General features: G+C 59.5%; 5 protein-coding genes across 5 annotated transcripts; 1 reads left to right on the top strand and 4 right to left on the bottom strand.

Moving 5' to 3' along the window:
• Positions 1-758: 758 nt before the first annotated feature.
• GLRG_00777 (uncharacterized protein) lies at positions 759-926 on the bottom strand (the record flags this gene model as incomplete). Its single annotated transcript, XM_008091462.1, has 1 exon — positions 759-926. One exon carries the CDS (start codon positions 924-926, stop codon positions 759-761), a length of 168 nt encoding a protein of 55 aa, XP_008089653.1.
• Positions 927-2,880: 1,954 nt separating this feature from the next.
• Positions 2,881-4,637, bottom strand: GLRG_00776 (major facilitator superfamily transporter; the record flags this gene model as incomplete). Its single annotated transcript, XM_008091461.1, has 3 exons — positions 2,881-4,139; positions 4,214-4,316; positions 4,428-4,637. 3 exons carry the CDS (start codon positions 4,635-4,637, stop codon positions 2,881-2,883), a joined length of 1,572 nt encoding a protein of 523 aa, XP_008089652.1.
• Positions 4,638-5,497: 860 nt separating this feature from the next.
• On the bottom strand, positions 5,498-6,842 carry GLRG_00775 (PHB depolymerase family esterase; the record flags this gene model as incomplete). Its single annotated transcript, XM_008091460.1, has 3 exons — positions 5,498-5,698; positions 5,829-6,269; positions 6,411-6,842. The coding sequence occupies 3 exons, from the start codon at positions 6,840-6,842 to the stop codon at positions 5,498-5,500; spliced, it is 1,074 nt and encodes a 357-aa protein (XP_008089651.1).
• Positions 6,843-8,073: 1,231 nt separating this feature from the next.
• Positions 8,074-10,078, bottom strand: GLRG_00774 (major facilitator superfamily transporter; the record flags this gene model as incomplete). Its single annotated transcript, XM_008091459.1, has 2 exons — positions 8,074-9,346; positions 9,471-10,078. The coding sequence occupies 2 exons, from the start codon at positions 10,076-10,078 to the stop codon at positions 8,074-8,076; spliced, it is 1,881 nt and encodes a 626-aa protein (XP_008089650.1).
• A 1,775-nt stretch (positions 10,079-11,853) lies between these two features.
• GLRG_00773 (uncharacterized protein) lies at positions 11,854-12,773 on the top strand (the record flags this gene model as incomplete). The annotated part of the gene is made up of 2 exons (XM_008091458.1): positions 11,854-12,113; positions 12,146-12,773. The coding sequence occupies 2 exons, from the start codon at positions 11,854-11,856 to the stop codon at positions 12,771-12,773; spliced, it is 888 nt and encodes a 295-aa protein (XP_008089649.1).
• Between the last annotated feature and the right edge of the window lie 113 nt (positions 12,774-12,886).

The following is a 12,886-nucleotide window of genomic DNA, read 5'->3' as shown; positions in this document are numbered from 1 at the left end:
AAACGGCAGAGCAAAGCGGGAACGCCCTGCAGAGATAATCAGCCAGCCATACAAACCCTGTCCGAGAATGGAGTTAGAAACAGCGGGACAAGGGGGATGAAGAAAGGACATGGTGGCCTCGGAACGGGGGCCGGGGGGGGGGAGGCATCAAGGGCTCGGAATTACACGTGGAAATCCGGTGCGCGCGGGATCCAGAACCACCGCCACGGCGGTCCACGTTAGATTTGTAAGGGTCGCTTTTTACGAGTAAGCACACCTGGCTTTGGTTTCGTTTTACTGCATCTTTGGTGCCTTGGTGTTGATGCCAGTCCACTCTGCTACTGCTTTGACGCGCATGACGCCCGTCCTATGATCCTTGAGTATGTTTAAACAGTTTTACTTACATTAGGTCTTGCGGGGGTACATTCGTTCCCTTGCCCAAAAACACACCACTTTCCTACCTTTTTATTAGTAGGAAAAACCTATATCATTACAATATGCCTGAAAAAGTCTGCATTATGGCAAGTATACTACATCAAGTTATCGGACGCGGTGGGGGTATACGATAGGCTTCTGATGTACAGGTACTCTTAGATGTAGTCAAGACCGACCATTTTTGTTTCAACCAAGTGCCAGTGTCACCCCGGTGCGGGATGGCGGGAGGTACACTTGATCCAATATTGCAAGCATCGTGCCATGCAAGCTGGGGTAGGCCGCAGCTGCGAGAGGCCGAGGACGACTCTGAGATGGGAATCACAAACAAGCGGCGCGGTGGACGACTAGTTCATGGACTGCCCGATTTTGTTCCGGATCGATGGAATGCGGCCCTGTCTTGGGCAAGATTCGAACCCTTCCATGGCTGCGTCGCCGAGGCGGATCTGGTAGCCCCCTCCCGCTTCGAACCAGCCGCGTCTCTCGTACAGGGTAAAGTCCACGCCGTTGTTCATGAAGGTCGTCGTTGGCAAGGAGCGAACCGCTCAAGCCGCCCGCGACTATGATGACTTTCAAACAAGACATTGATGACGGAATCGGAGCGTCTATACGCACACGTGGTACCCTCTCGTTGCGCGATAGCCAGTGGGCGGTATGCGACTGGGCCATGCGGGGATAAGGTTTGAAGAGCTAGATTGGTAGAGGTAACCGTTTTATATCCGTGCTATATTAATCGTAAAATACTCGGAATCTTGGCTTGTCCTGCTGCGTCGCGGAACGACATGCCCAATTCTGAATCGCGTTCCACGCTGCCGCACGAAGGATTGGAGGGGCAGGCTTTCGTTCCATCTATCACGGCGACTTCGAGATACCCGAGCTCCAGGTTTACACCTTTGATGTTTGGCGCTGCCCGGGGCCGTGCGGGGGTATAGAGACATAAAGCTGGACTGAAGTTGTCGGTTCGTCTGGATTCGAATGCCTGGCAAAGTAAATCGCTCTGCACTGATCGCTTATGGCATCTTGAGCTCCTAGAACCATCATCCAATCTCCAGCTGTTTTCAAACTTTCCCCCGCCATGGAGGTTTCCCTGACTCTTCTTAGCTTTGGCTCCGGCTCCTTAGACGGCTGATAGACCGTTGTTCAAGAACCACGGTTCCTCGCCAGAGCCGGCCTTGTCGTTTCTGCTGTATTTACTCACTCCAGGAACCACCACCCTCCGCGTCGGCGTCAATGAGGTACACATCCCTAACCTTGAGCTGTACCGGACCATTTGCATACAGGCACACCCACTCAAGAGTCCTCCCCTGCGTGCCTTGCCGGCCGAATTCAAGTGGAGTCGGCCCAGACGGGCATGGAGGACCATTTCATAGCCGCTTGTCGGAATGGCTTTCCGAGGGTTCCGTTACGGCCCACGGGATCCTCCTCAAAGCTCCACATGTCGTAGTAGCATCGCCTTTTCTCTACACCAGAAGCTAGACGGATACTGAAGTTCGATTACGTCCACAAGGCGGGGGGGGGTAACCACGGCTTGTAGGCAAAACACCGCTCGCCGACATGGCGCGGGGTCGAGGGCAAGTCGATCACGACTAGCGTAGTGAGGAGCCGAGACAAGCAGGGGACAAACGTTCAAAATTCCCCGGTCCGTCCAGAAAATGCCGGGTTGCCGTCTAGGACTGGGGTCGGGTTACGTTGCAGGAGACACCTCCTCTTTACTCTAGAAATTCGGTGCGCGGCCAGTTGGCTATCAGACGCAGCTATATTACGAATCCGGGCATATAACGACAGTTGGTTGGTTCATCGGGCTCAAGCTGCACCGACATGGATGACGACCTTCATACGATCCTCGACATGCATCGGAAACACTGCAAGTGCCAAATGCTGATGGATATCGAGTTGGGGCAATGAAGCACTCCAGCCAAGGTGGATGATTAGCAAGCCGTCAAGTGCTGTATGTTTTCCGCGTCACAGGAACACCGCGTCGTTATTTCCATTACAAATATGCTAACGCAAAGGCGAACGACATTGATAATCCAGGTTGAGTGGTTGCTTAGCCGTCTGCCCTTGCAGCCAACCCGGGCACCCTCATCATCGTCAACCTCAAACAGCGAAGGCGCTTTACACGTCGATTCTCGAGCGTGATCCGAGCAAGATGAGAGAGTCATGCAACTCCGTACTTGCGTAAACCCGTAAATCCGTTGTCTGGAACTAGGGTGAGTAATCCCACACACTAAGGGCCCGTCCGCGTCGGGGCGGCCGCATATGCGAGTTGTTGCCAGTAAGCAGCCACCGACGGCGTCGAAAGACGTCGCACAAGGTCCGGCATATATCCTGCGTTCTCACATGCTAAAAGACCGATGTGGCAATCCAACGGCCGCGAGACCGCCGCCGCCGCCGCCGCCGCCGCCGCCTGGTGCCGAGCGGGTCGCACCGAGAGGTCTTGCGCGCGCGCGCGCGCGCGGTTTGGAACACTCACAGGGGGTACAAGAACTGCTTGTTCTGCAAGTCCGTCAGGTCCAAGACAGCAATGTCGACCTTGACCCTGACGACCTCGCCGTCCTCGCCCACCTGCTCGACCCAACCCTCCCGCTCGTCGTCGCTCAGGCCGGCGATGTACTCCAGCCTCTCGGCGTTCCTCCGCGCGAGGATGAACCGGATGGCCCACAGGATGAGCGGCGTGCCCACCCAGCTGACGGAGATCATGGACGCCCAGGCGCCGTAGAACCGCGGCCCGCTGCTGGGCGCCCAGATCTGCGGCGACACGAGGTTGCCGGCGCTGTAGCCCAGCATGAACATGACGTTGCGCGTCAGCTTCTTGGTGTACCCGGCCGCCGTCGACGTCGTCCAGCCCAGCGCGATGATGTACGTCACGCCGTACGTGCTCGCCGCCAGGATCAGGGACCCCAGCAGCGCCGTCTTGGACCCCCAGTCGATGGTCATCATGGCGACGCCGCCCGCCGCCGCCGGGAGGCACCACACCGTCCCGTGCAGCGCCAGGTTGCTCGGCCACCGGCGCAGGGCGAGCGTCGCGACGACGCAGCAGGCGACGCCGAAGCCGCCGCCCGCCGCGGCCACGAGCGTGGACCCGAGCGGCTTGATGCCGATGGACGTCGTGATGAGGTTCTTCTGCCCGTAGTTGAGGTTGTTGGAGTACATGAGGGTGAAGGACTGCAGCGCGAACAGCCACGACACGGGGTCCCTTATCGTCTCGACGAACTGCTCCTTCTTGAACCGCTTCTGCTCGATCGAGCTCTGCTGCGCGTGGTGCACGCGGCGGATCACCTGCACCTTCTCCTCGAGCGTGAGGAACCGCGCCTCGGCCGGGTTGCTCGGGTAGTCGAACCAGGCCCAGACGGCGAGGAGGAGGGTGAGGCCGCCCGTGACGACGTGGAGCAGCTTCCAGGGGAGGACGGGCCCGGCGGTCCAGAGCAGGCCGTAGGAGAGGAAGCCCGTGACGACGGGGGCGGCCTGGCAGGTGATCCAGAGGACGGGCTGCAGAAAGGACTGCTCGTGGCGGTTGAAGAACATGCCGATCGTCATCTCCATCGCCGGCACGATGACGGCCTCGGCGGCCCCGAGGGCGAGGCGCATCACGACGAGGCCGGCGTAGCGCGTCGCCACGCAGTGCAGGAAGATGATGACGGACCAGGCGAAGATGGTGACGGCGACGTATTTGCCGAAAGGCAGCTTCTGCATCAGGTAGTGGCCGGGCCATTGGAATGCCAGGTATCCTGGGGAGCGTAGCAAGATTGACCGTCAGCAAGCGATGGACCCAGATAGGTCTACGAAAAGAAGAGCCGCATACCGACGTAGAACATTGTGTTGAGGTTGTTGTACTGGGCTTGTCTGATACCAGTCTCCTCGAACAGACCCAGAATGGCGGCATAGCCGAGCGTCGACTTGTCGACCTATACGGGCCACTCGTGTAAGGGAATTGAGCCTTTCTATTTTCCTTCTTTTTTCCTTATTTTTCTTCGCCGCGAACGACTAAAGGACAAGAGCTTCTCGTGTCAACTTACAAACAACATGATATTGATCGCAGACAGCAATGTCATAACGCGGAGGTACAGCTTCCTGCGGATCTTCTTCTCCAGCTCGGGGGTGAGCGGCCCGAACTCTTCGCCGTGCTGCTCGAGCAGCCGTAGCGTCACGTCGGCATTCTTCTCCGTCACTGTCTTGCCCTTGGACGGGCTCGTCACCCGGGGGTCGACCGTCTTCTCGTCGGCCATGGCTGATGGGGGTTGGGGGGAGAAAGGGTAAGCAGTCGACGGCGCAGTCGGTCTAAGTCGGGGCGCGCCGTCTTCTTCCCGTGTGTTGGATAGAAAGCCCAAATGGCCAGCGTACGCACGTTTACTCCAAGGACACCCTCTGCAAGAGAACCTCAACAAGTTTGGTCCTGATGGCGCGAACTTATACGCCAAACGTGACACCAAAAAGGGCGCGGTGGAGCTCCCGTCGTTATCGTGTCGGACTCAATACAAAGACAGAGCTGCTCCCCCTCCCTGTCCAATGCCAAGTCTCTCTGACCTAGACATGCGTCTTTTCTCAGGCGTTTTTCGCATCCATCTCCGACCAAGAGACTGGTAACCAAGCAGCCCATGCATGTATGGTATCATCAGGAGCCCCGGCAACGGCCGGTGAGGAGCCAGCAAGCGGCGGCAGGATTCTTCGCGGAGGGGGGTTGATTGCGTGATAGCGGAGAGACATCGCGCATTGGGTGCTTGGCGCATCCTGGTCAACACAACCATCCCACAATGGGACGACGGTAGCTTCAATTCATTGTATCCTTTGATAACGACATATCACCGATGGCTTTGTTCGTTATATTCCAGAGACGAGAGTCATGAACCAGCTGATTCCGGCCGGGCCACGAATGCCCTCAGAATAACAGACTTTGTGAAACTTGGACTAGCTGGAACAAATGGCACCATTCTCGCGCGTAACACATCTGGGCTTGAAGATCCTCCGCCTGTCGATCGGAGACGGCAAATGAAAAGTCTCTTCCGATGGCACCACCCCGGAACCCGCGCCCCTTCTCCGTCTTCTCCGACGACCGGCGAGCCCACAGCCATGCTCATCAACCATCCCCCTACAGACATTGAGAGTACCACTGGTTCGAGACTTGGCACGTGGACGGGCTAGCGCAAACGGTGCACCCGGTCCATCCGCTCCCGCCGCACTGCCCCCACTGGGCCACCGTGCATCCCCCGGCCGGAGGCGGGCTCGCCGCCGAAGTCGCCGGGGGCGGCACCGAGCTCCGCGTCGTCGTCCCGGGCTGCGGAGATCCGCCCTATCCGGAGTCAGCTCACCGCTCTCTTTCTCTTTCTCTCAAACATGGACAGCATGACGAAGACAAGAAAGAGAAAAAAATAAAAAAAACAGAAGAAGAACAAAAGAAAGGAAAAGGAAAAAGAGCTCACCGTGATCCCGAACCACTTTAGGTCCTCCGCCCCCATGACCGGCACGCTGTGCCCGACGCCCGAGCCGTAGATTCCCTCGAGGTTCGGCCCGTAGACGTACTTGGTGTACTGCGCGCCCGGCGTGCGCGGCAGCGTCTGCTGCGGCGTCAGGCTGTAGCCGAAGACGCCCGTCCACTGCTTGATGGTCTCGTTCCAGTTGCGCGGGTACAGCGTCGCGTCGGCGCTGCCGTGGTAGATCTGCATGCGCGGCCGGGCGCCCGTGTAGCCCGGGTACATGTTGAGCGCCGTCTGCGCCCACGCCTGCTGCGTCGCGACCGAGTTGCCCTGCGAGCAGGTCGAGTTCCAGCCGTTGACGGTGCCGGTGTAGAAGCACCCGGCCGGCACGCCCGAGTAGACGATTCCGGCGGCGAAGAGCTCCGGGTAGGTTGCCGCCATGACGTTCTGCGTGTTTCCGTCAGCAAAAGAGGTCCTCCGCTTGTTTGCGTAGCCCAGGTGTTTCCCCCTCGTATAAGGAGAGGGGACACTCTGTTTTTCATTCCAGGACAAGCTGATGAAAAGCACCGCGCGCGCGCGCCAACTTACCGTCATCATGGCGCCCGACGACGTCCCCGTCACAAACACCCTGCTCTTGTCCCCGTTATACCTGCTGAGCGTGTACGTCACCATGTTGGCGATGGCGTTGCTGTTCCCGCCGCCGTTGTGCGTCAGCGTCGCCGGCGAGCTCACGTCCCAGCACGTGCCGCTGTACGGCGACTCGGGGTAGATGACGATGAGCCCGTACGTGTCGGCGTACCCCTTGTAGGGCGTGCCGGTGTAGTACGCGTTCGCCGTGCCGGAGCAGTAGTGGATCGCCACGATGATGGCCGGGTTCGCGGCGACGCGGTCCGGCACGTAGATGTACATCTTAGCCCCCGACGGGTTGGCGCCGAAGGACGTCACCTGCTGGAGGGAGGCGGCGCTCGCGAGGGACGCGAGGCCGGCGGCCGCGGCGGCGAAGAGGGTGGAAAGACGCATTTTCTTTTTGCTGCGTATGTCCCGGTGGGGGGCGTCTTCCGGAGGGGATGATGGGAGTTGGTGGGGAAGTTAATCGGCATGGGGCTTGTTCTGTCCGGGGATGATATAGGCGTTATATACACGATGCTTTCGCGTTGGAGCTTCCGTGAAGGCAACGGACGTGTTGACTCCGGAGGAGGGCAGGCTAGTGGCTGCAACCCCATCTATCCAATCTGAGGATATCAGCATCCTACCAGGTCATGATGCGGATGAGTCTTGAATCGAGGCTCGCCAAAAAAGGGCCTGTACCTTCTCGGGTTTTGAAGTCTTCTTCATCTGACTACATACACCACACTGAAAGGGGGGTTGTCTGGTCAAACCCTACCTTGCCTTGGTATGTACTACATGATTGCACTGTTGTCATAGGCTCTCCCGGTCAGAGAAACCAGATTTGCATATAAAGCCCGGCAGAAATACCCCAGTCAATTGGGAACACAAATGAACCACACAACTCCGGAACCCCCAATCGGAAGTAGTCTCCGCGTGTGGGTGGCCGTGATTCCGCCAATGAAGCTCGGCGACTTGTGCGGCCTGCCGAAACAAAGTGAAATAGGAAACGCTTCAGCTATATCTACGTAAGTGAATCCAATAGTTCCATCGCCTCGTGCCTTTCCAACAAAGCCATCTCAACCAAGAGTTGGTTGTATGGCAGACAACAAGACAACAGCGAACCCCCCTCTTCACCGGATACCGCAGCCGGCGTTCGCCCGTTGGTCTCCGTCGCCGTGTTGAGTGCTCACTGCAACCTTACATCCATCATTCCCCCCTGGCCCTCGCCGGGTGAGCGGAAGCGTTGTAAACAAGCCCCATTTACCGTGAACCTGGAGGGTGAAAGCTTGAAAGAGAGACCGCCACCCCCAGACTTGATGCGCCACGTGGGATGCAGTTCATCCGTTTAGCCTGAAGATCAAAGGTCGGTTGAGCCTCTCATCAGCATGCAGTTGGAATACCTTTACATGGGGGGTCGCATGACGGTCTCTTATTATGGGAGTTGCTACGCGGCGTCACAGGCCTGCATCTCGAGAAGACTTGTGGATGTATGCAAAAAATATTATTCTGGGTATCCGCCCGATGCTCGCTGGAGTCGAAGAAGAAAAGCCTAAAAGCTACGCTTATGCCTTATGCCACGCTATGAACCGCCAGACTATGACTATGATACTATGATATGGAGTAAAACATCGCCCCGCGCCGCTCACCGACCGGTCCGGCTCCGGAGCGTCTTCAGCCCCGTCTTGTGTTCCGTGTGCTTCTTGCTCAGCTGCTTCTGGCCGATGAAGACGCTCATGACGAGCCCGAGCGCCGCGAAGGCGACGTAGACGATGTACATGATCTTGAGGCTCGTCAGGTAGGCGCCGCGGGCGACGCGGCCCTCGTCGCCCTGCAGGCGCGCCACGACGCCGACGCTCGACGCGGCGCTCGACCCGGAGAGCATGTCGGCGAGCTCGGGGCCGAGGCGGGCCAGCAGGCGCGGGCGCTGCTTCTGCATCTCGTTGTTGAAGACGACGCCGCCGATGACGACGGAGATGGACGTGCCCATCTGGCGGACGAAGCCGAAGGCCGACGTGGCGGCGGCGATGTCGCGCGGGCCGACGGACGTCTGGACGGCGATGAGGGGCGCCTGGAAGTTGGGGCCGATGCCGAGGCCGGCGACGATCTGGTAGAGGACGATCTTGGCGAGGTTCCGGTCGGCCGGGAGGTCGTAGAAGAGGCCGAAGCCGACGGTGGCGACGAGCATGCCGCCGACGATGAGGTAGAAGTAGTTGCCCGTCTTGCGGATCAGCACGCCGGCGGCGGCGGACATGAGGGAGAGGGAGAGCACGTAGGGCAGCAGGTAGACGCCCGAGAGGAGGGAGGAGACGCCCTGCACGCCCTGGAAGTAGAGGGGCAGCCAGTAGCTGCCGGAGATGAAGGCGAAGGCGTGGCAGAAGGAGGTGGCGAAGGCCGCCACGTTGGACCAGCTGCGGAACAGGTGCATGGGGATGACGGGGTAGCGGGCGTACCAGCACTCGTTGACGACGAAGAGGCCGATGGTGAGGGCGCCGAAGACGAGGAGGCAGATGACGGTCGGCGAGCCCCACGGGTGGCTCACGCCGCCGAACTCGAGGCCGAGGAGGAACATGAGGGTGCCGCCGATGATGGTGACGGTGCCGGCCCAGTCGATGGCCCGGAGGCCCTCGAGGGCCGGCGTGCGCGGGTTGTGCAGCTTGAGGACGAAGAAGAGCACGACGATGCCGACGCCCGAGATGGGCAGGTTGATGTAGAAGCACCACCGCCACGTCACCTTGCTCGTGAAGACGCCGCCCACGACGGGCCCGACGGCCGCCGCCACGGCCCAGACCACGCCGAGGATGCCAAAGTAGACGCCGCGCTGGCGCATGGAGAAGAGGTCGCTGATGCAGATGTTGACGAGGACGATGATGCCGCCGCCGCCGATGCCCTGGATCGCGCGGGCTCCGATCAGCATCCTTTGGGGGTTTTGTCAGTCGGTTGTACGGTGCGTCATGTAAAGGGGTGGGAAAATAAAACGAATGTAAAAAATAAAATATAAAAAAACCCCCGAATAAAAACAAAACAAGACAAGATCCTTACCCCATGCTCGTGGCCAGGCCGCAGATCAACGATCCGACCCAGAACACGCCGGCCGCCGACAGCAGTACGGGCTTCCGGCCCCAGATGTCGGAGATCTTGCCCCACGTCGGGACGAAGGCGGCGTTGGCGAGGAGGTAGGCGCTGCCGATCCAGACGTAGCCGACGTTGCTGTTGAACTCCTCGGCGATGGTGGGGACGGCGGTGGTGACGATGGTGACGTCCAGCGCCGCCAGGAACAGGGCGGCGCAGAGCGAGAGCACGATGAGCATGGTCTCGAGCTTCGTGCGGCCGGATTCCGGGTCGTCGTCGTTTCCGCCGGGTCCCTGCGCGTCGTCGTCGTCGCCGCCGCCGGACGCCGCCGCCTCCTTTGTCTCAGCAGCCGTGTCGCCCGTCGTCGTTGCGGCGGCGGCTTTGTCGTTTGACGGCACGCCCGCCTTGGCGTCTCCGGCGGTCACGTCTCCGCCGGGGCCATCATGAGGGCTGCGGATGGTTGCCGAGTCGGCACTGGTTGTGGTGGTTGAGCCGCGGTCGGTCTGCGAGCCGGCGGCGCGCCCGAGGTCGTCGACTTTTTCGTCGTCGTGGACCCCACGAAGGTCCTTTCCTACCATCGGCACTGATATCGGTCGTGTCTGACCGTTGTCGGAGTCGGCCAACGTGGGAGATGGAAATGCTTTGTTGACCCTCACACCGATGAACAGACGCGATGCCGCTGGTGGTTTTTTAGCAGTAAGATGAGAGCATTCAACTCGAACCAGTCCAGTCCAGTCTCGTAATTGGAGTATTTAAGAAAACGAAAGGAATCGTCACAGCACAAAGCGACGGATGATACTAGGGAAGGTTGACAAGCGCGCAGGAGGTAGAAGGGGGAGAGAGACAGAGAGAGAGAGAGAGAGAGGTGAAGTTGTCAAGAGACATGCCCGTCATCTTATTAATCATCGCGAAGGAGAAAAGGAAAGGGAAAAAAAGTGCCCAAAAAGGGGTTGGCGCGCGTAAACCAATCTGCGTGTCATAATCGATGACAACCACCTCCACATGCGCTCCAACCTGATCCCGGCTTACCCGGCCACATGGCGAGGGTGAGGAAAAGCGGGCATTTCTCGAGTAGTCTCGACGCAGCTTAGGCTAAGAGAGAAAAACAAAAGTGTGTGGGATGTGCCCGTGGCGTCTCTTCCGCGTTGGGGATCGAGACAGATGGGTTGAGGTCAAGGTCGATGGCCGATGCGTTGCCGCGTTGCCGAATCGGCGAAACTGTTTCGCTTGACTACATGGTAGATTACGTTTGCTCATTTTCATGTTTGGCATGTTTGAAGTGGGCGAATGCGAGCCCCCCTCGGACTCGACTGGACTCTACCCGCGCGTGACTCGTATGGTTCATCCTCTCGTGGAGTAGCTAATGAAGGGCAAAGCTCGGAGGTCGAGGAGGCCTTTGCTCGTAGACTCGGACTCCCTTGACCTTGTCGTGCTTCGGAAAATAACCGTATGAGATAGATGCCTGGCGTTTTGGTGAACGGCCAAACCCTGACTCGAGACCAGATCAGACCAGACCACCCAGATCCAACGCCCGCCGATCGACCCGGTCAGCGTACCGTGACCGCTTCGTGGCGGAGATGGTGCGATGCAAGGAAGCACCCCGCGCCAGCCATGTGCTTATTCCCCGCACTCGGCGGCCCATCTTAGCACGCCACAGAAGGCTTATTACCCTCTCAGTAAGTTGTTGGTGCAAATCGGCGGCTCTCTGGATCTTCATCTCATCACATATATCAAGACCTTCTGAGAAGGCTGAGGGGTTGGAAACTCGGTTGAGAAACCGGCGGCATCGGGAGGACGGCCGAACTCTCGGCGATGCCTCTGAATCCTTTGAGCGGGCACATAAAAAGAGTCCTTCTTTGCAGACTTAATGCTTGGTATACTGTGCTCTCAAGCCAGCGCTTTACATGATATGATGCAGGGCATTGAAGGTGAAGGTCGAATCGAGAGGATGATGGATCGTAGGACGTAGTAATTCATAATACACAGATGACAGTCTATAGTGAACCAGGCAGAGTGTGGGTCTCATAATTGCCCCTTGGGAGAAGCTCGCATCTCAAGTGGTAAAACTCAACTCAAAACCGGCTCAAAAGCTTCCATCTCACTCACAATCCAGTAGTCTCAGCCTCATCTCACTCGGCCCCAACAATCCACTCGCTGCCGGGGAGCTTTCCGCTTCCACGAAACTCTCCTCGCCATTGTCTTTTGCTCCATGGGCTAATCACACGCATGACCATCTCATAAATAAAACAATCCCGTTTCTCCCCTTCTCACACTCATGAAGCTCTTCCTCCTACGACACGCCTCACCCGCATCTCACCTCGTCAGATACCCGACCACCCGGTTCCTCACCACCATGTCTTCTTCCCCCCCGACGTCGACGTCGCGGACGTACGCCGACGCCCTCGACCTCCTCAACACCCTCATCCCCAACACAAAGGTCCACGCCCTCTTCGGCAAGCCCCAGGACCCGAAGCCGCCGCCCCAGACCGTCGCCCCGGGGAGGTCCACCCCGCCGCCGCCGCCGGCCTCCGACCCGAACCTCCTCGCCATCCCCGAGATGCGCGCCTGGCTCCTCCGCGCCAACCTGACCCCGCAGCGCCTCTCCGCCCTCTCGTGCGTCCACATCGCCGGCACGAAGGGCAAAGGCTCCGTCGCCGCCCTCACCACCTCCGCCCTCCTCGCCTCCGCCCGTTCCGGCTCCCGGCCCCGGTCCCCGGCCGCGTCGGCACCTACACCTCCCCGCACCTCGTCACCCCGCGCGAGCGCATCGCCATCGACGGCCGCCCCGTCTCCCAGCCCCTCTTCGCCGCCGCCTTCTTCGAGCTCTGGGACCTCCTCTCCGCCTGCCCCGCCGCCGCCGACGACGACGACGGACCCCTCGCCGGCCTCCCCGCCGGCGCCAAGCCCTTCTACTTCCGCTTCCTCACCCTCCTCGCCCTCCACATCTTCCTCCGCGAGGGCGTCCGCTCCGTCGTGCTCGAGTGCGGCATCGGCGCCGAGTACGACGCCACCAACGCCGTCGTCCGCCCCGCCGCCGGCGCCGCCGTCACCGCCGCCGTCATCACCCAGCTCGGCGTCGACCACGTCGCCATGCTCGGCGACACCCCCGAGGCCATCGCCTGGCACAAGGCCGGCGTCATGAAGCCCGCCGTCCCCGTCTTCACCCGCCGAATAATGCCAAGGCAGGGAACGGTTCGCAGTAATCGCCCTCGCTTCGCACCGGAAGATCACTGCGAACTGCCGACCAAAGTACTTAAACCCTCCAAACACTAACTAACATATAAGTGTGCTTGAAGTTCTAGATACTAACTAAACTAATGGGGTACAAGTGCCGTTAGCAAGGATATGCATGCCGAGCCACTCGCACACGCTGGACGTGGGCTCGC

This window comes from Colletotrichum graminicola (genome assembly GCF_000149035.1).
Source record: "Colletotrichum graminicola M1.001 genomic scaffold supercont1.2, whole genome shotgun sequence".
NCBI classification, from domain to species: domain Eukaryota; kingdom Fungi; phylum Ascomycota; class Sordariomycetes; order Glomerellales; family Glomerellaceae; genus Colletotrichum; species Colletotrichum graminicola.
This window is presented reverse-complemented; position numbering and strand designations above follow the sequence as displayed.